General features: G+C 39.1%; 1 protein-coding gene across 4 annotated transcripts in view; it reads left to right on the top strand.

The window, feature by feature from the left end:
- Positions 1 to 21,377, top strand: part of Map7d2 (MAP7 domain containing 2) — a 115,724-nt gene that overhangs the window by 44,758 nt on the left and 49,589 nt on the right. For 2 of the 4 annotated variants that reach the window (NM_001289778.2, XM_039099842.2), the window contains exons 2-5: positions 733 to 810; positions 2,069 to 2,232; positions 18,676 to 18,787; positions 20,023 to 20,121. In NM_001289778.2, coding sequence (NP_001276707.1) covers positions 733 to 810; positions 2,069 to 2,232; positions 18,676 to 18,787; positions 20,023 to 20,121 — 453 coding nt within the window. The remainder of the gene's footprint in view (positions 1 to 732; positions 811 to 2,068; positions 2,233 to 18,675; positions 18,788 to 20,022; positions 20,122 to 21,377) is intronic. The other 2 variants (XM_039099843.2, XM_039099844.2) reach the window with 1 other exon arrangement.

Raw genomic sequence — 21,377 nt, 5'->3', positions numbered from 1 at the left:
TAGCCCTTATTTATTTAATCTCGAAAGTCCTTGAAAGGAATAGGGTAGGGATAAGGAGATGCAGGGATATTTCCTAGAACTTTTTGGGGCTAGCTAGTATTCATTTCATCTTATTTGTTACAGCCATTTGCACATTAAATACACAGAAGTATATTTTTTCTTTGTAATTGAGATACTAAGATTAACATCGAAGCAAACTTGGCAGAACTAAAATTAACCTTGAGGAATACATTTCGCAGTGTTCTAAAGTGCTTATATGTACTCGCCACAATTGACTTATTTCAGAACATTAACTCTTTTTCAATTGTATAATAATTGATATCCAAAATCACATTCATCTTTGGCTTTTCCTCCCTCTTAATTATTCTGCCCTGAAACTACAAGCCAGATTACAATGAGACTGATGAGTGTCTCTGCACATAGCTAGGTTTCTGTGTCACTTAATTGCATTTCTGACCCCTCCAGGTCAGGCCTTGGGACAAAGATTAGCTAAAGGGCTGTCGTCAGCACCACTACACCCAATGTTGGAAAGCACAGGTGGAAGCCATGACCCGCCCGTGAGTTGTTAGGGCTAGCTGAGGATGTAGGATGGGACGTGAGCTCCTTGAAATGAATTGGTAACTGTGGATAATGTATGTTTATGCCCAGACCCAAGCCTATGGACCCAACCATCTCTAGCACTCACTAGATAAAGAAGAATAAAAAATTGAAAATTATGTTTTCTATTTATAGGAATGGATGGATTTTTAAAATCAGATGAGAGACAAAGATTAGCCAAAGAGAGACGAGAAGAAAGAGAAAAGTGTCTGGGTAAGTTGTATACTTTGACTACTGAAGTTCACAAAAGTAGAAAAGTAGAAATGAAGTAATATCATTTTGAAAGGTCCTTAGAAATCTGTGAATGACTGGAAAGAGAACTAGACAAGTCTAGAGACTTGAGTGTGAACTCACACAGTAACTTGCATGATCACAAAAACTGGAATTAATGAACAGTTCATTCACTCACAAAATATTGACCCTTCACTGTATTCTTGGCAGTATTCTTGGAGCTATGAACAACAGTTGCTGCCACTGGGGCTGGAGAAATGGTTCCATTGCTAAGAGTACTGACTGCCTTTAGAGAACACCAATTCAATTTCCAGAGCGCACAGCTCAGCTCACAGCTGTCTGTGACTCTATCCCCAGGGGATCCAGTATCCTCTTCTGGTGTCCTTAGGCATTGCACGTACATGATGTACACACACATGCAGACAAAACACCCAAACAAATAAATCAAGCAATTGCTTCTTCTGATCTGAGGAAGATTTGATGCCCTTAGGTATCCACTATGTGCACTAACCTTCTCTTTTAGGATATAGAAGGGCCATCCTCAAGAGAAATGATGAAATGGGCACTTATTTTCTGCGTTACAACAATATGCTCAGTTGAGAAAGGCTTCTCTTTTTTAACCTCTTGTTAGCTGTGGATACCACCACAGAGTTCTGTGAGTTAGGTACATGATAATTCCCTCATTGAACTGAGATGAAGAAGAAGCTGTTGGATTCTTGCTTGGTTTTCTGGGCAGTTCAGGCACTACCACCCCCAGAGAGCCTTTTTAAATAAAGGTAGAGGCTTCTTAGTAAATAGCTTGATGCAAAGACAAGACTTTGTATATTTTAATGCTTTGCTCAGATCACTGTGCATGCTCATTTAACATGATTTTGATTGAATGTACCCTTCAACTATCATTCTAGCCACTATATGGTTTAGCTATTGTGTACAAGTTTGGCTTAATCATAATAATAATAGCCATAACACCTATGGTGGAAGTACTTTTTATGTTTTACATGCATTGCATAATTTTCTTCACCATATTGTTACTGCCGCTGCATAACTGAGAAGGAAACCAAGCAGAGAGATAACATAGTTAACATTCCCCACAGCACCTAACGAGTGGCAGAGATTAACAGAACACCCAATCTCAATCACTGCATCCTGGGATTTGATCACATTATTGTTTCTGTGTTCTTGGTCTTAATCCAACCTGCACGAGGAGTACTTGGAATGACACTCTGCTCCCATTTCTCAGCTGCTCGGGAACAACAGATCTTAGAGAAACAGAAAAGAGCTAAGCTTCAGTATGAGAAACAAATTGAGGAGCGATGGAGAAAACTTGAGGAGCAGCGCCAGCGTGAGGATCAGAAGAGGGCAGCAGTGGAAGAAAAGAGGAAGCAGAAGCTCCGGGAAGAAGAGGTAAGGTCTTGGGAGCCTTCCACCCCAGCTAGCTCAGTAAGTCACATAGGGCAAAGTGTTGAGGGCATCTGGTGTACCCAAGTATCAGCTGTGAACAAGACCCACCCCCAATCTCGTCCTGGTGGCACAGTACGCCTTCTTTCAGCGCTGCAATACAGTGAGTTAGTGGAAGGAGCACTTGCACAGGAGCAGAGGAATTTTGCCATTTCATTCACGTTTGTTGTACAACCCAGGACAAAGTGATTGCATACTCTTGGCTCTGGCTTGCTTGTGTCTGCTGTGAGCAGTTGGATTCAGTGATTTCCAAGGCTTCTTACAAGTAAAACCTTTTCTGGCTAGATTAAGAGACACGGGGGGGGGGGTCTTGTGGCTTGGGTTTCGTGTGATAGAAAATTAAGTACTATTATGTCAGGAGAATGTCCATGCTTCTGGAACAGACCAACACCAAAGCATATAAGAAGATGATCCTGTTATTTACTGCTGGAAATTCTATGTTTGAATACAAAGATGCTAGTGTATTTAAATTTTAATGTAGCTCCTTACTTTAATCATCCTTTCCAGTTACCTTTTGAAAAAGAAATGCAATTATCTGCATGGAGTCCATTATTACTAAGCTCTGGAAGTATATTTAGGAAGCATATTTGAATTATAGATTTTCTTAACAAGTATATTTTAAGGATGTAATTGTACTCTTGTATGAGGTGATGATCTTTTATTCATAAGGTATAATGACTCATCTTTTAGTATGAACAGTGTAGGAGTTTGTCAATTTCCAGCTCTATAGAATAAAGAGACTTTTGTATAAATTTAGTGTTTTTAATGTCTCTGAAAGCATATTACTATATATTGCCTTTTGTTTTATAATAAAATAACATTATAAGATAAAACAAAAATTAACAATAAGATTTGGACAAGACAGCAAACAGAAGGAAAGGATCCCAAGAGAAGTTTTTTTAAAAAAACAGATCAACTCACTCATACACTCAATAATTCCATAAAAATAATAAACTAGAAGCCACATGATATGTGCAGAGGACCCTGGTTTAGATCTTTGTAGGGTCTGTGCATGCTGTTTCAGTCTTTGAGTTCATATGAGTTTTGATCATGTTGATGATTTAGAGGGCCTTGTTTTCTTTCTCTGCCTCTCACTTTCTACTTTCTCTTCCATGGGTTTCCCTAACCTCAGAAGGGAAGGATTTGATAGAGGCATTGCATTTAGGGCTGAGTGTTTCAAGGTCTCTCACGCTCGGAATAATGTCTGGCTGTGGATTTCTTTTCTTTCTGTCAGCTATAGGAAGCATCTCTGATGAGTGCGAAACTGATCTATAAATAGAGCAGAGTGTCAGCAAGAGTAATGGTTTTTGCTATTTTTTTGTTGTTCTTCTGAACAGTATTATTTGGTTTTCTCCTAAATCCCTAGCCCATCTAGTCTCAGGTTCTTTGTCACCCAAGGAGTGTCAGGTATAGGTTCCAACTCAAGGAGTGGTCCTTAACTCAAGTCAGATATTGGTTGGTTAGTCCCACAAGCTTTGTGCCACCATTGTCCTAACATATTTTGCAGGCAAAACACCCTTTTGGAGCAAAAGGTTTGTGACTGGCTTGGTGTTTTATGTTTCTCTTCTGGTAACATGCAGGGTAGCTTTCTATACCAAAAACTTGGGATGGGGGAACTCTATTTAGGTAGTAGCTTGACTAATTCACGTTAAGTGTTTTGTGTAGGTGTTGTCTTCAGCAGTGGACCTTGCTGTCAGTTTGTAGAGAGCAACCTATAGTCTTGAAAACAGTTTGAGTTGTTTCAGAATTCCCAGGAGACCTCAACTGGAAGCTTTATTTGGTGATAAGAGGTGCCAGTTGGGACTCTGTCTTATCCATTATTTAGTTACTTCATTTAAAAGGCCTTCATTCGTGTGTGTGTGTGTGTGTGTGTGTGTGTGTGTGTGTGTGTGTGTATGTATGTATGTATGTATGTATGTATGTATGTATGTATATGAGAATGAAGCTTCTACTGTATTAGTTTAAGCTGTCTCTCCCATATTTTCACTCCTTCACCTTCCTCTATCCCTAATTAATTTTCCAATTCCACCCCACCCATCATCTATCCATAACTATCTCTTCTATTCCACATTACTAATGAGATCTATCTTTATCCCCATAGTCACATACTCTGTACCTAACCTCTGTGTTTCTACAGACTGTAGCTTGGTTATCATTGACTTAACAGCTGTTATCCACATACAAGTGAATATAGTCTTTCTGACTTTGGGATACTTCACTCAGGTTGATTTTGTTGTTGTTGTTGTTGTTGTTGTTGTTGTTGTTGTTTTAAAATTTTATTTATTTTATGTATATGAGTACATTGTAGCTGTCTTCAGACACACCAGAAGAGGAGATGGGATCCCATTACAGATGGTTGTGAGCCACCATATGGTTGCTGTGATTTGAACTCAGGACCTCTGGAAGAACAGTCAGTGCTCTTACCCACTGAGCCATCTCCCTATCCCCCATGGTTGATTTCTTTCTAGTTCTATCCACTTACCTGTGAATTTCATAATTTCATAATTTTTGACTGTTAAGTAATATTCCATTGAGTAAATGTATCACATTTTCTTTATCCATCCTTCTTCAGGGACATTGTAGTGGTTTGAATATGTTTGGCCCAGGGAGTGGCACTATTAGGAGGTGTGACCTTGTTGGAGTAGATGTGACCTTGTTGGAGTAAGTGTGTAACTGGAAGTGGGCAATGAGATCCCCCTCTTAACCCCATGAGAGCCAGTGTTCTCCTGTTTGTCTTCGGAACAAGATGTAGAACTCTCACCTCCTCCTATGCCATGCCTGCTTGAAAGCTGCCATGCTCCTACCTTGATGATAATGAAGGATTGAACCTCTGAACCTGTAAGCCAGCTGCAATTAAATGTTGTTCTTTATAAGAGTTGCCTTGGTCATGGTGTTCTTTACAGCAATGGAAACCCTAAGACAGACATCTAAGTTGTTTTAGTTTCTGGTTATTATGAAGAGATCAGCAATGAGCATGGCTGAGCAAGTGTCTTTGCGATAGGATAAAGTGTTGTTTGGGGGTATGCCCAAGAGTGGTATAACCAGATCTTTAGAAAGATCAATTCCCAACTTTTGGAAGAACTACCACCATATTGATTTTTATAGTGTCTGTATAATCTACCGGCAGTGGAGGAGTGTTCCCCTTGCTCCACATCCTCACCAGCATGACCTGTCATCTGTGTTTTTGATCTGAGCCATTCTGATAGGCAAAAGATAGAATCTCAAAGCAGTTTTGATTTTTCAGTTCCCTGCTCATTAAGGATGTTGAACATTTCTTTAAATATTTCTCAGCCATTTGAGATTCTTCTGTTGGGAATTCTCTGTTTAGATCTGCATCCCAGTTTTAATTGGGTTAGTTGTTTTTCGATACCTAGTTTTTGAGTTCTTTCCATATTTCGGATATATGCCCTCTATTGGATCTGTAATTGGGAAAACTATTTTTGCATTGTATAGGCTGCCACTTTGTCTGAGTGACAATGTCCTTTGCTGTGCAGAAGCTCTTCAGTTTCATGGGGTCCTATTTATTAATTGTTGACCTTAGTGCCTGAGCTATCAATGTTCTCTTCAGAAAGTTGTCTCCTATGCTAATGTGTTAAGACACTTTCTCTTTTATCAGGTTCGGTGTATCTGCAGGTGTGTTGTTGTTGTTGTTGTTGTTGTTGTTGTTGTTGTTGTTGTTGTTGTTGAGGTGTTGGATTCACTTGGACTTGAATTTTGTACAGGGTGATAAGTGTGGATCTATTTACATGCAGACATCCATTTTACCAGCACAAGTGTGTGTTTGTGAATTCTTTATCAAAAATCAGGTGTCTGGGGGTGTGTGGATTTATGTCTGGGTCTTCAATTTAATTCCATTGGTCAACCTGTCTGTTTTTGTGCCAAAACTATGCTTTTTTAAAACTACTGTAGCTGTGTTGTACAACTTGAAATCAGGGATGGTGATTTCTTCCACAGTTCTTTTATTATTAGGGATTGTTTCAGCTATTCTTGTGTGTGGTGTGTGTGTGTGTGTGTGTGTGTGTGTGTGTGTGTGTGTGTGTGTATGAGTTGGTTTTTATCCAGCTACTTTGCTGAAAGTTCTTATCAGCTGTAAGAATTACCTGGAGGTATTTTTAGGTTTATTAATGTATACTGTTATATCACATGCAAATAAAGATACTTTGACTTCTTCCTTTCTAATTCTTAAACCCCCTAATCTCCTTCCGTTGTCTTATTGCTCTAGCTAAGACTTTATATAGTATATTTAATAGATATGGAAAAAGTAGACAACCTTGTGTTATTCTCGATTTTAGGAAAATTTCTTTGAGTTTCTCTCCATTTAAATTGATGTTGGCCATGGACTCGTAAACTGTCTTTGTTATGCTGAGGTATGTCCCTTGTATCAGGAATTTGAACAGAACATTTATCATGAAGGGAAGTTAAACACTGTTCAAGGCCTTTTCTGCATCTAATGAGATGAATATGTGGTTTTTGTGTTTCAGTTTGTTTGTTTATATGGTGATTACACTTAGAGATTTATGTATATTGAACCATCCCTGCATCTCTGGGATGAAGACTACTCGATCATGGTAGATGATCTTTTGGATGTGTTCTTAGATTCATTTTGCAAGTATTTGAAAAAAATAGAATCCATGTTAATAAAGGAAATTGGTCTGTAATTCTCTTTCTTTTTTGGGTCCTTATGTAATTTGGGTATCAGGGTAACTGTAGCCTCATAAAATAAATTGGGCAATAGTCTTTTTGTTTTTATTTTGTGAAATAATTTAAAGAGTATTGGCATTAACTCTTTTTTTTCTGAAAATCTGGTAGGTTTCTATGCTAAAACCATCTGGCCCTGGGCATTTACGTGTTGGGAGACTTTTGATGAGTACTTCTACATCACTATGGATTATAGTCTATTTAAATTGCTTATCTGCTCTTAATTTAATGTTGGTAACTGGTATGTATTGAGAAAATTGCCTTTTTTTTTTTTTACATTTTTCAGTTTGGTGGAATTCAGGTTTAATGATGCTCTGGATTTGATTAGTCCTGTTACGTGGAGTTATGTTTCCTGTTTCATTTTGAATTTTGATTTTTTTTTTCAGAGCTGGGGACCGAACCCAGGGCCTTGTGCTTGCTAGGCAAGCGCTCTACCACTGAGCTAAATCCCCAACCCCGAATTTTGATTTTTTTAAAATTTCTCTGCCTTTTAGTTAATTTGGATAAGGGTTTGTCAGTCTTGCTGATTTTCTCAGAAAACTAACTTTTCACTTCTCATGTGTGTGTGTGTTGGTTTGGTTTTATTGATTTCAGCCCTGATTTTGATTATTTCTTCCAGGCTACTCCTTTTGGGTGTAAGCTCCTTTTTTTTCTTTTTGTTCTAGAGTTTTCATGTGTACTATTAAGTTACTAATATGAGAGCTCTCCATTTTTTTCTTTTTTTTCTTTTTTTCTCCATCTTTATTAAATTGGGTATTTCTTATTTACATTTTGATTGTTATTCCCTTTCCCGGTTTCCTGGCCAACATCCCTCCCCCTCCCCTCCCCCTCCCCCTCCCCCTTCCCTCCCCCTCTCTATGGGTGTTTCCCTCTCCATCCTCCCCCCATTACCACCCTCCCCCCAACAATCACATTCACTGGGGGTTCAGCCTTGGCAGGACCAAGGGCTTCCCCTTCCACTAGTGCTCTTACTAGGCTATTCTTTGCTACCTATGAAGTTGGAGTCCAGGGTCAGTCCATGTATAGTCTTTGGGTAGTGGCTTAGTCCCTGGAAACTCTGGTTGGTTGGCATTGTTGTTCATATGGGGTCTCAAGCCCCTTCAAGCTCTTCCAGTCCTTGATTCCAGTCTCTGATTCCTTCAACGGGTGTCTCAGTTCAGTGGTTCGCTGCTGGCATTCGCCTATGTATTTGCTCTATTCTGGCTGTGTCTCTCAGGAGAGATATACATCTGGTTCCTGTCAGCCTGCACCTCTTTGCTTCATCCATACTATCTAGTTTGGTGGCTGTATATGTATGGGCCACATGTGGGGCAGGGAGAGCTCTCCAATTTTTTTGTTTGTTTTTTTTTTTTGTTGTTGTTGTTTGTTTTTTGTTTTTTCTTCGGAGCTGGGGACCGAACCCAGGGCCTTGCGCTTCCTAGGCAAGCGCTCTACCACTGAGCTAAATCCCCAACCCTCTCCAATTTTTTTAATGTAGGCACTTAGCCTGTAAACTTTCCACTTAGAACCACTTTCATTCTGCCCCTTAATTTTGCTTTTCATTTTTATTGAATTCTTAAATAGTCTTTAAGTTCTTTATTTCTGTATTGAACCATTTTTCATTCAATAGTTGAATGTTGTTTCTTCTTTTTTTTTTTTTCTTTTTTTCGGAGCTGGGGACTGAACCCAGGGCCTTGCGCTTGCTAGGCATGCGCTCTACCACTGAGCCAAATCCCCAACCCTGAATGTTGTTTCTGATGTTGATATCTCGCTTTAGTCTGTGGTGGTCTGATAGGATGAAGGGAGTTATTTCAGATTTGTTACATATCTGTTGAGGTTTGCTTTGTGTCTGAGCATACGCTCAGTTTTTTAGAAAGTTCCTTGAGGTGCAGAGAAGATGAGTTATTCTTTTGTGTTTTGGTGAAATGTTCTGTAAATATATGTTAGGTCCATTTGGTTTATAACATCAGTTAGCTCCCTCTAGCATTTCTCTGTTTAGGTTTTGTTTTGATGGTCTGTCTATTGGTAAGAGCAGGGTATTAAATTTACCCACTATCAACGTGTTAGCATCAATATATGATTTAAGCTGTATAAGTGGTTTTTTAATGAACTTGGGTGTTCATAGATGTTAAGTATTACAGGGTCCTTTTGGTGAATTTTTCCTTTGATGAGTAATGTCTGTATTTGTGTTTTACTGCTGTGAAGAGACACCATGAGCACTACAACTCTTATAAAGGAAAACATTTAACTGGGGCTGGCTTACGGGTTCAGGGATTTACTCCAGTAGTGTCATGACTGTCAGGGAGCATGGTAGCTTGCAGGCAGACATGGCACTGAAAATTGTACAAAAGTGTCTCCTTGGCAAAAGAAGACAATGTGCCACACTGGATGTGGGTTGAGTATAGGAGAATTCAAAGCCCTCCTCTACAGGGACACACTTCCTCCCTCAAGGCCATGGCTACTGCAACAAGGCCACACATCCTAATAGTACTATCCCTATGGACCAACCATTTGAACACCTAAGTCTATAGGGCCATACCTAGTCAAACCACTATAGTTTCTTTCTCTATCTTTTCTGATGATTAGTTTTGCTTTGAAGTCTGTTTTATTAGATATTAAAATGGCTAAACCAGAAATATCTTTTTCCTTCCTTTTATCATGAGATAATTTCTATTCTTGCTCTTAAGGTGTTTCATGGAAGCAGCATCAGGATGGATTCTGTTTTCACATTCGTTCTGTTAGTCTGTGTCTCTTTATTGGGAAATTAAGATCACTGATGTTGAGAGGTATCAATGAGCAGTGTTTGTCGATTCCTATTGTTTTGGTGGTGGTGATGATTGATAGTGGTTGGTTGATTGGTTATGGTGTTGTTGAAGATGTGTGTGGGGTGGGTAGGTGGTCTAGGATGATTTGTTTCCTGTATTTTCCTGATTAGGGTGGTATTTTCCTTCTAGTGCCTTCTTTAAGACTGAATTTGTAGCTAGATGTTGCTTAAATTTGATTTTATCCTGAAATGTTTTTATTTTCTCTATGATGACTGAAAGTTTTCGGGGGTATAGTAGTCTGTGATGGCTACTGTCAGCTCTTATAGTCTGTAGCACATTTGTCTATGCATTTCTGGCTTTTAGAGACTTCATTGAGAAGTTAGGTGTAATTCTAATAGACCTGCCTTTCTGTGTTATTTATTCTTTTTCTCTTAAAACTTTCAATATTCTTTTTTCTGTATATTTAATGTTTTGGTTACTATATGGCATGACAAGGGTACTTTGTTTTATGGTCCAATCTATTTGGTGTTCTATATGCTGATAGGTACCTCCTTCTTTATGTTAGAGAAATTTTCTTCTATGAGTTTGTTGAAAATATTTTCTATGCCTTTGGCCTGGTTTTTTTTTTCTCCTTCCATCCTTATTATTCTTATATTTGGTCTTTTCATATTATCCCACTTTCTTGTATATTTTGTGCCAGTAGTTTTTTGGGTTTTGTTTTTTAAAAACATTTTCCTTGTCAGAGGTATCTATTTCTTCTATTGTGTCTTCAGTGTCTGAGATGCTTGCTTTGGTTTCTGCTATTCTGTTGGTGAGGCTTGCTTTTGAGGTTCCTGGGGTTTTTGTTTTGTTTTGTTTGCTTTTTGTTTTTGTTTTTTTTTGGGGGGGGTTGCTTTTTGTTTTTTAGGTTCTTACATTTTTTTTCTTTCCAGATTTCCCTCAGTTTGTGTTTTCCTTATTGATTCTATTTTGACTTTTGGGTCTTCTTGAACAGTTTTATTTATTTCCTTATACTGTTTGTGTTTTCATTTCTTTAAGGGATTCATTTATTTCATCTGTAAGAATCTCTATCCTTGTCATAAAGGCTATTTTAAGGTCTTTTACTTCAGCAATGTTGAAGTACTCAGGGCCTGCTGAGTAGGGTTGCTGGGCTTTAGTGGAGATTACTATCCTGACTGTGTTTTCATGTTGATATCTAGACATTTAGGATTGGGGGGAGGTGCTGATATCTGGTCTTGTCTTTGCTGGGTAGTTATTTCGTACCTTGGTTTCTGTTGCCCTCTCTGAATTTTAGGAGAGAGTGGTGTCTGTGTGGTGCCTGATAGGAAATTTCTCTGGGATCCTGTTCAGTGTGATCACTGGGAATTTCAGGTAAAAGGTGTTTCTGGATATTAGGAGGTGACACCTAGGAATAGGCATGGGCTTAGGGGGGACCTGAAAGGGTTCACAGGAGGGAGAAAACCAGTGTGTTCCATCAGGATCTGCTTAGTTCACTGGGGATGAGGGTAGAGAGAGGAGAATCCACAACAGAAGGTCTGCCACAGAGCTGGCGAGGAGAATGGAGGACTAAACTTGGCGGAATGGAGAAAGAGGTGAAGATTTGCAGTTAGCCTACCGTTTACCTGGTGAGACTGGCTTTGTGGCAGGTGCTCTGCTGCAGAGCTGAGGATGAAGCTGGAGGATTGGATTTGGAGGAGCAGAGGGAGCTATGACGATTCCAGTCAGCCTACCTGCTTTCCCAGCCAGAGTCCACTTTCTCTTTTTTAATTTTAAAGAGGACATATGCGCATTGACCATGGATTGAAGCACACATTATGAGATCCACCTTTTCCAGCACCTTTGATGATTTATTTGTTTTTGTTAGCAGATAGACATATAAGCAAAACTATTATCTGTGGCTCACTGTTGCTAGCTTCAGTCTGATTGCTGTGGCTTCTACTCTCAGTTTATATACCTGATTTCTATCACTAAGCAACTTGTAGCTAGAGCAACCCCCTTCCAACTCTGTTTCCTTAGAACCAAAGGTACTGGGACTGAAGAAGATTACTTATAAATGTGCCTAGTACAGAATACTTGTTAGAAATGTGAGACTCTCTCCAGTTATTTTAGTTGACATTGGTGGAGGTAAAGTCAAAATAGAGCACCAGAAGATATGGAACAGTCTATGCACTATTAAAAAAAATAAATCATATCAAAATACAGGCTAAAGGTTCAGAAGTTCACATTTATTCTTTCTTTTATAGACATTTTGAGATTAACCTAGGATATATTAGTACATGTATCAATAAAAATTCCAAATAAAAATCCAAAAATGAAAACAAAACAAAATTCACATAGGTCTGGTGTACAGGTCTGTAATCCTAGCTATTTAAGAGTTTACGACAGGAAGAGTAAAGGTTCAGGAGACATCTTGGCTATAGAACAAGTTCAAGGATAGCCTGAGCAATTTAGTGAGAATCTACCTCAAAGTAAATAGTTAAAGGCTGAGAGTATATATCAATGATAGAGCAGTTCTCTAACACATCTGTGTCCCTAGGTACAATCCTCAGTATTGGAAGGGGAAGCCAATGCATGAGAAGGTGTTTGGGTAATTTCAAATAGATTTATCCATTCTTAGCTTATATGTTTTTCATGAGTCACTGGACTTGCCCATTTTCTTCCCATCCTCCATTCCTTGATGACTTAGAGTTTGTCCCCTTTCTCCCTTACGTTCACATTTTAATTCTTGAAATCCTGCTGATTCAGGAAAAAGCCTGTAACTACTTCTCCCAGGAAAGAACACTATGCAGTATCATATTAGATGCTTCTCATGCTTCAGCACATCCTGCACTGTCACAAGGGTACACTTTGGAGGCAATTTCTGTGCATAATTTTTCTTTATAGAACATTAGTGTTAGAGGTACTTAATGTAATCAGTCTCATACTCCTTGTTAATTAAAGGATATTATGTTAGATGGTTAGTGCTGATACAGCCTAATCTGTAGTAGTTTAAACTCTGGATATTTTCTGATTCTGTACTTTCTTTTATCCTTAATATAATAGACGATATGCTCTGACCACTGGTCAACATGAGAACAACCTGAAAATGCTTTTCTTTTCTATTTTTCCTAGGAACAACATGGCACAGTTTTGGTAGGTCAGGTCTATGCTGAGAGATGGGTTTTCTAATGTTATGTAGCAACCCAGGGAAGGAGAAGCTTGCTTTTGTCACTTATGCCCACTCTCAGGGTCCCAGAGACCAAGGTGTAGCTTAGGAACTTTCTACACCTAGGGTAACCAGTTAGCCCCATCAGGTTAGTATACTGCTAATGCAAAGACTTAAATATTTTCATGAGTGATCTTTATGGACGTGGGATTGCTCTACACTGTGGAAGTTCTGTGGAAGTTCTGTGATCATCTCTGTTATTCTTGAAGAGCTCAATGAAGGCTGTTTGAATGCTCAACCACACCTGGCTATAGAATCATTTTTAGGTTTTTTTTCCTCAGTACCAAGTTTAAGACCTTTTAGTCCTGTTCTGTCTCTTGCCAATCAAGAAAACACTTCATTGAAAAGATTACTCTTCTGATATAGGCCACTTTGCTTCTCTAGCATATTAGAAAGGGTTGAGGATTCTTACCTTTCTGGGTCTGACATTTTGAAGATCATTAGAGGTCTGTAAGCTCCTCTTTTCCCTTTTATCCATTCCCTTCATATTCCATGATGTCCATAATGTTGTTCTTCCTAACCTTATGTTAGGAGGTGGGTAGTCTCAGAAGTGGGTAGTCTCAGTATCCCTTAGTACCACCTTAGGGGGTTAGAAATGGCCAGAACCAAATAAAAAAATCCTGAAACAAAACCACCAATGATTTAGCTACATCAAGACCAGATTGTCTGGAATAACATTGTTTCTATCAAGCAAAACCAATACCTTGACTCTTAAAAGTCTTAACAATTGGCAGGACTATAGCAGTGGCAATAGTGAAGGGAGCCCATGTCCAGTATCCATTGAGACCCTGTCCTTGAACAAACTAATATTCTTGGTAGAAGTCACCTTCAAGTGACTTCCTATAGCATCTGATATGCCATGTACCTTCAGAATTTAAGTGATAGAACAAGTTCTTGCTACCTCAAGTTTTGGTGAACAATGCATTATTCTCATCTAATCTTTATTCAGTGTAGCTACTTGACTAATTGCCCAGAAGGTAGGATTTAGAAAAAGATCAACTCTTGATTCTTGTGCTAACACATAATTAAGAAAAGATTCTTTCAAAGAGTAGCTTCACCTCTTTAAGTTGGGTTGACCCATCTAAACTTCTCATACTGTCATTGCTCAGTAGCTAATAAGACTCACACTGGGTGCAGAACAAGAAATTTTTTAATTTACCCAAACAAAAACTTGACTGTCTATTCTTAGAGGGCTTGGTTAACTACCCGGCTACATATAGAAATCTGTAGAGAGGAGACATCTTGTGAAGAGCCCTTTCTTTTGTGGACCACTGTGGGCTTGAGTTCCATCCTCGAACATGTACAGAAGAAGCAGTAGAGAAGATAGAGCTTGTTCTCTCTGCCTGCTCCCTCTCCCCCTCCCTCCTCTTCCCTCTTCCCTCCTCTTCCTCTATCCCCTTTTCCTCTCCCTCTCCTTCCCCCTCCCTCTCTGCCTCCTTTGACCACCAGACAACAGTGTCTAGATCATTCTGTACTACAGAACTTTTCTTGACTTTTATTTATTTATTTATTTATTTAATTTATTTATTTATACATACTAATACTAGTTTCAGTTAACATAGAAAGAACATAATGGATTTCGTTTTCATATTTGCATATATATTATGGTGTTTTGGCAATATTTACTATCCTACTACCTTTTCCTACTTCTCCTTCCCCCAAATAGTCAGTTTTCTATTTTTGTGTTACATCTATGTATGTATGTATGTATGTATGTATGTATGTATGTATGTATAGTTTAATACAAATTCCTTATCTGAAAGATGTGATACTTTGAATCAGTCCTCCTTTACTTTTATGTCACATATGTTTACGAAATCATATGAATTTATATTTATATCTACTTTTCATGTATGAGAAAGAACATGGTACATGTCTGAGTCTGGCTTATTTTGCTCATCATGATCTTTAGTTCTAGCAAGTGACATAATTTCATTCTTCATTATGGCTAAATAAAACTCTATTGCCAGGGCTGGAGAGATTGCTTTGTGTTTAAGACAACCTATTGCTCTTGCAGAGGACTCATTACATTCCTAGCACCCATATGGTGCTTCATAACCATCTCTGGATTGCTCTTCTGGTCCCCATAGGCACCAAGCACAAACATAATACACTTGTATTCCTTCAGGAAAAACACTCATACACATAAAATAAAATAAAAAATTTAAAATCCATTGTATATAGAAACCACACATTTTAAATCATTTGCCTTTTAACTAATTTAATTTTTAAATTGGTATATAAATTATTGAGTTCCAGTATGGCACTTTTACAAATAGATTTTATTTTGATTTTTATTTATGTGTATGTGGAGGCCAGAAAAGGGCTTCAGATTCTCCTGGAGCTGGAGTGACAGGCACTTGTGCACCACCTGACCTGAGTTCTTGGAACCAGACCTAGCTCTTCTGCAAGAGCAATGTATACTCTAAAACACTGAGCCATCTCTTTTTTTTTTCTTTTTTTCGGAGCTGGGGACCGAACCCAGGGCCTTGTGCTTGCTAGGCAAGCGCTCTACCACTGAGCTAAATCCCCAACCCCGAGCCATCTCTTTAGATAGATTATGACACTTCCTTCCTTGCTCTAGGTGCTTTCCTTCTCCCAATTGCCACGTTTTCTTGACCTATTCATCTATTAATAGGAATGTAGGGTGGTTTCTATCTTGGCCATTGTAAGTACAGAAGCTGTAAACATGGCTATGCAAATATCTCTATGTTGTGGTGACATAGAGTAGTCCTTCAGGGATTTGTGCACCAGTGAAACAACTTGGTCATTCATATGGTTAATGTAGATTTATCTTTTTGAGGGATCTCCATTCTAACTTCATAGCTGCTGCACTCATTTTCATTTCCAGTAACTATGAAATTGGTGGAGTCCTTTCCCCAGCATTCATTTCCCAGCATTCATTGTCATTTATATTCTTAATGATAGTCAGTCCTCCTATGGTGAGATAGAGTTAAAAAAAAACAGCTTTATTTATTATTATACAGTGTTCTGCCTGCATGTATGCCTACAGGCCAGAAGAGGGTACCAGATCCCATTACAGATGGTTGTGAGCCACCATGTCGTTGCTGGGATTTGAACTCAGGACCTCTGGAAGAGCAATCAGTGCTGCAGTCAGTACTCATAACCACTGAGTAATCTCTCCAGCCCCTATAGTTCAGTTCTTGCTTAACATGTGGAAGGTCTTTAGTTCTAATCCCAAATACTGCCAGAAATAAATATAAGAATGAACTACCACAGATTACTGAGAAATCCTAGGAATAAAATCTAAATCATTTAGGGGCAGGTTCTGATAACATCCACACTAAAGTTTGAAAGCCACTGTTTTAGCTGTTTTTGTTTTGTTTTTTTAATCATCCTTCAAATTCAGATTCCTTCAGCACTGGTAAAAGAATTAACTACCTTAAGTACTAGATCTAGTAATTAACCTTATATGACATGGTGACATAGATAATAGTATCTTCATTTTATAGGTGAGTAAATTAAAGGACAGAAATGTAAACTGGTTAGAGGGCTAAAAAGTGGATCACAAATCTACTCAGAGTCCAAAGGAACAAGCCCCCAGTGTTGTAATCTGGAGCCACTTGGGAAATTGAGGGTGGTTATCATGAATAGATTTTCTGAAGTTTTTTTTTCTTCCTAAGTTTCCTAGGGGGTATGTCTGGCTTTAGGAGAACAAGCAGTTCTTTATAATTCTGCCTTCTCAAAATTATAGCTGCTCAGTTATAAGGCTGGTTTCAGTGGTTTTGTTCTTTATCCCTTAGTCCTTCTGGTCCTTTTGACATGTAGAAAGTCTACCAAAACTCACCCTGAATTGAATTTATTCTAGGGTGCAGTACTTAAAACAAATTAGGCTGCTAGTTAAGTACATTTTGTTTAAATTCATCTAATAAAATACTATTTAGTCTAAGTCTCAAGTGACCATATTTCACTCATCTAGTGTTGTAAAGTTCTATTCCCTCCTAGTTCCAACAATTTTCTGGAAGACCACTATTGCTAGTCATCAGAATGTAATGGTTCAAGGTTGTCAGGATAGGACATCCACGAAATGTACAGTCATGATTGGAGAGTGCTTGACTCTGAACTAGAACACTAATGCTTAAGTCATGATTACTCAGTTCTTTCTGTCCTAAATCAATTTTTTGCCTGTTTTATAAGTCACCAAAAATTCTAGCTACATATTTTGGAGTCCAATAAGGTTAATCTACTCCCAGACCACTGCAATGTAATGACCACCCTTACCTTAGGCTTCTCTAGTAGAGGCAAGGGGGAAACTAGGATTTGCATTGTCATTGAGGTAGTGAAGGTGCAGAATTAGAACACCTTCAATTCACTGTCAAGGACAGCTTTATGAAAGTAACACGTTGGTTAATATGGATAATTTGATAAATCCTCTTTTAAGAGAGAAGCCTGGTAACGGTTTTTATTTTCTTATTAAAAATTACTTAGTCCCTGCCACCCACCCACCCCCACCTACACACATATACCTAACTGTAGCAAAGCATAGGTGTTTTATTTTCTGTACCTTTGTTAAATCTTGGAAGTATACAGTGTTTTCTTAAGAGTAACATGGGCAGAAAATTACTACAAAGTTAAAACAGTCCAAAGATGAAAATGGGGCTTTACAAAGTAGGTTTCAAAATCATATGCTTTCCTTAAAAGTTATACAAGGCTGAAAACTTTCAAATTATACTTTAATTTAAATTCCCTCAAATCGGAAATAGGTTATGCTTTCAATTAGTAAGGCTGTATTTCCAGCCACCAAACTTGATAAGATGGATGAAGCAAAGAAGTGCAGGCCGACAGAAACCGGATGTAGATCGCTCCTGAGAGACACAGCCAGAATACAGCAAATACAGAGGCGAATGCCAGCAGCAAACCACTGAACTGAGAACAGGACCCCCCGTTGAAGGAATCAGAGAAAGGACTGGAAGATCTTGAAGGGGCTTGAGACCCCATATGAACAACAATGCCAAGCAACCAGAGCTTCCAGGGACTAAGCCACTACCTAAAGACTATACATGGACTGACCCTGGACTCTGACCTCATAGGTAGCAATGAATATCCTAGTAAGAGCACCAGTGGAAGGGGAAGCCCTTGGTCCTGCCAAGGCTGAACCCCCAGTGAATGTGATTGTTGGGGGGAGGGCGGTAATGGGGGGAGGATGGGGGGGGAACACCCATACAGAAGGGGAGGTGGAGGGGTTAGGGTGATGTTGGCCTGGAAACCAGGAAAGGGAATAACAATTGAAATGTAAATAAGAAATACTCAAGTTAATAAAGATGAAAAAAAAAGAAAAAGAAAATTTATACTAAAAAAAAGAAAAGAAAAGAAAAAAAAAAGAAAGAAAGAAAGGCTGTATTTCGTACCAGGATCAAATTTCAGTTCTTATCCAGACTTGAAAGAGTTAATGCTTATTGAGCATTATTCATAAGCAAGTGGAGCTGGCATAGCAACAGTTTCTCCCCAGGGAGGAGAGGGGAGGGGACAGACCGGACAGGATGCAGTGTTCACAGTCTGTGGTTGGAGAACCCTTGGTAGCCTAGCTGTATTGTTTACTCTCCACCCCAGCTAAAAGCATTGGTGTAGTGAAGAGAGCACATGTGCCTGAGTTTTGGGATGCTGAGCACAGAAAGCCCCATTTGGTGACTCTTTCGGAGCACTAAGGCAGCAGCAGTGCAATGTGGCTGAGTGATTCACACTGTTTCTGTTAAAGTTCTGTGCCTTTTTAAAATTGGGCAGGAGCGTCTGGAAGCAATGATGCGCCGCTCCCTGGAGCGTACACAGCAGCTAGAGCTGAAGAAGAAGTGCTCATGGGCAGGATCAGCAGCTTCAGGGCCTGGAGGACGTGATGGTGAGTCTAATGCTATCTCTGCATTGCAGGGCCCTATGGGGATCACGGGCGTGACTGGATGTCTGCAAGATTGGAAGATCTGTGCGCAGCTTTTTTTCTTTTCTCTCTCTCTCTCTCTCTCTCTCTCTCTCTCTCTCTCTCTCTCTCTCTCTCTCTCTCTCTCTCTCTCTCTCTCTCTCTCTTTTGGAGCTGGGGACCGAACCCAGGGCATTGCGCTTGCTAGGCAAACGCTCTACCAGTGAGCTAAATCCCCAACCCCCTGTGCACAGCTTTAAAGACGCCTTTTTCCACTTTTTTTATTGGATATTTCTTTATTTACATTTCAAATGTTATTCCCTTTCCCAGTTCCCCGTCCATAAACCCCCTAACCCCTCCCCCTTCTCCTTCTATGAGGGTGTTCCCCACCCCACCCCTACAATGACAAAGGGCTTCTCCACCCATTGGTGCCCAACAAGGCCATCCTCTGCTACATATGCAGCTGGAGCCATGGGTCTGTCCGTGTGTACTCTTTGGGTAGTGGTTTAGTCCCTGGGAGCTCTGGTTGGTTGGTATTATTGAATGCTTAAACTGCTATGCTTCCTGAATGTGTATGCATTTCTCATAAAGGGGAGCTGTCATTCCTTTTGCTGTCCGATACGTGAAGCATGAATACTGGACTTTAGGGAAGAGGGAGAGAAAAGCAAAGAAAATAAACACAGAGCCTAGTAACCGAACTGAGCACACAAGTCCAAAAACAGTCTCATTTTAGGAAAGGGAAATGGCAGAAGGCACAGCCCCAGCTCTAGAAGTGCCTGGAAAAGCAGCAGTAGCTTCTAAGAAGGGCTGGGTGGTTTCCTTTTTTCCCATTTGTTGCCCTGGTTTTATTTTAAAGCAGCTTCTTTATTTCATTATCTAATTCATAATCATCTTTAAAATGTCAAAGGCCCAACTGACGGGTTATTACACTATCAGGCTGACTTCCCCGCTTTTCAGTGTCATGGTTTGTTTCCGAGCTAGCAGTACTCTGTTCAGGAGTTGTATACTCCCTCTTTCTGAGAGCACATGTGTAAATTACTGTCTCTTGACCTTATCATCTTGTGATTTTAACCATTTGACATGAATACACTTTTTTTTCTTTTCAAAAGGCAATAATTCATTTGTTACTTTTCTAATTTCTTTATTAAAAACTAAAATGCAGCAACAAATTGGAACTTTTTCTTTTACCTGTCTTTGCTCTGATTTTTTTTTCTGTGTAGGTGAATCAGAAAATACCCCACCCCTTCCTCTAACTTTAGCAGCCAGCATACCCCCTTCGGACACAGGGACCGCTACAGCTGCTGCCGAGTCCACCAACGGTATACACGAGCATCACCATGCCATAGTGTTCTGTGACATCTGTTCTGATCACCCTCCTCCATCACTATGTCTGTCTCAAGTGTGAAGTCACTCACAAGTGAAATCACTTTCACAATTGATTTCTTGGTCTGGCTTGTCATGACTTTTCCCCCTAAAGCTGTGGATGACATGCCCATATGTTTTTGTTCCTTTGTCACCACAGAGCTGCATGCTTTATATCTTAGTGTCCTGGACACATTTCATCCTCAGCTTGCTAACTTCTGCCTTTAAAAATCTCATCAGTATTTGACTTTTGTTCATTTAGATATTTAGCAGTCTCATTAGTCATCTTGTTTTACTTTTCAAGTAGCAAAGTACTTTTTTTTTACTTCTGGTGAAAAAACAAATCACAGAAATCACAGATTCTGAATAGAATACTTGGGCTTGGTTAATGTAATGAATTTCTGGAGAACTGTTTGAGAGGCCGTGGTAGGGAACTTATCAGTACTAACATGGAGAGTCTATATGTAATCAGACAGTTTGGCTTTGTGCCAGACTCTATCTCTCTGTCTAAAAGTACAGTACATGGGAAATATAAACATGAAATTTTTCTATGGTCTACATTGAGACCACAGCCAGAAAAACTTTGTTTTCATTTAATAATGACTTTAGAAATAATGACTTTAGAATTTATTTGACTGGTAAACTGAAAATGAGATATAGAAGGGATGCAGTATTTATGAATAATATAGAGAGACATTTTAATAGTAGGAATAAATATCTTTGATTTCTCATATTCCTTTGACACAGAATATCCTTATTGGTAGTGCTAAGCAGCACAGATTTTACTGTAGAGGTTGAGACTTGGCCTTCCCCATAGTAAAGCTAGTAACAAGGTGAGGTGAGTGACTCAGACATACAACCTGTATGAATGTCAAAAATAGCAAGATGAGATAATATTTTAATGCTGAATTTGTAAAAATCAAACCACAGAATGATCCATGTTAAACAAAATAATGAATTGCCTTTTACTTACCCTCCCCTCCTCTCCCCTGCTTCCCCAGAGAACTCTTGGCGTTGCAAGCACTGGACTAAGCGACATCTCCAAGTCAGACATTGACTTTCTACACACAGTGCTGTGCCAAGCCAGTCAGAGTTGAGGCGAAAAGGGAGATCTGTGTACTTAATTTATTGCTTATTTTTCTAGAAAATTAAAGTATTGTTAAAAATTAAAGAGTAGGAGTGTTAAAATTTAAGACATCATTTTAAGTAAGAA

Source organism: Rattus norvegicus, chromosome X, assembly GCF_036323735.1.
Source record: "Rattus norvegicus strain BN/NHsdMcwi chromosome X, GRCr8, whole genome shotgun sequence".
Classification (NCBI taxonomy): domain Eukaryota; kingdom Metazoa; phylum Chordata; class Mammalia; order Rodentia; family Muridae; genus Rattus; species Rattus norvegicus.
Note: the sequence above shows the minus strand (reverse complement) of the source record. Positions and strands in the feature narration are given on the sequence as shown.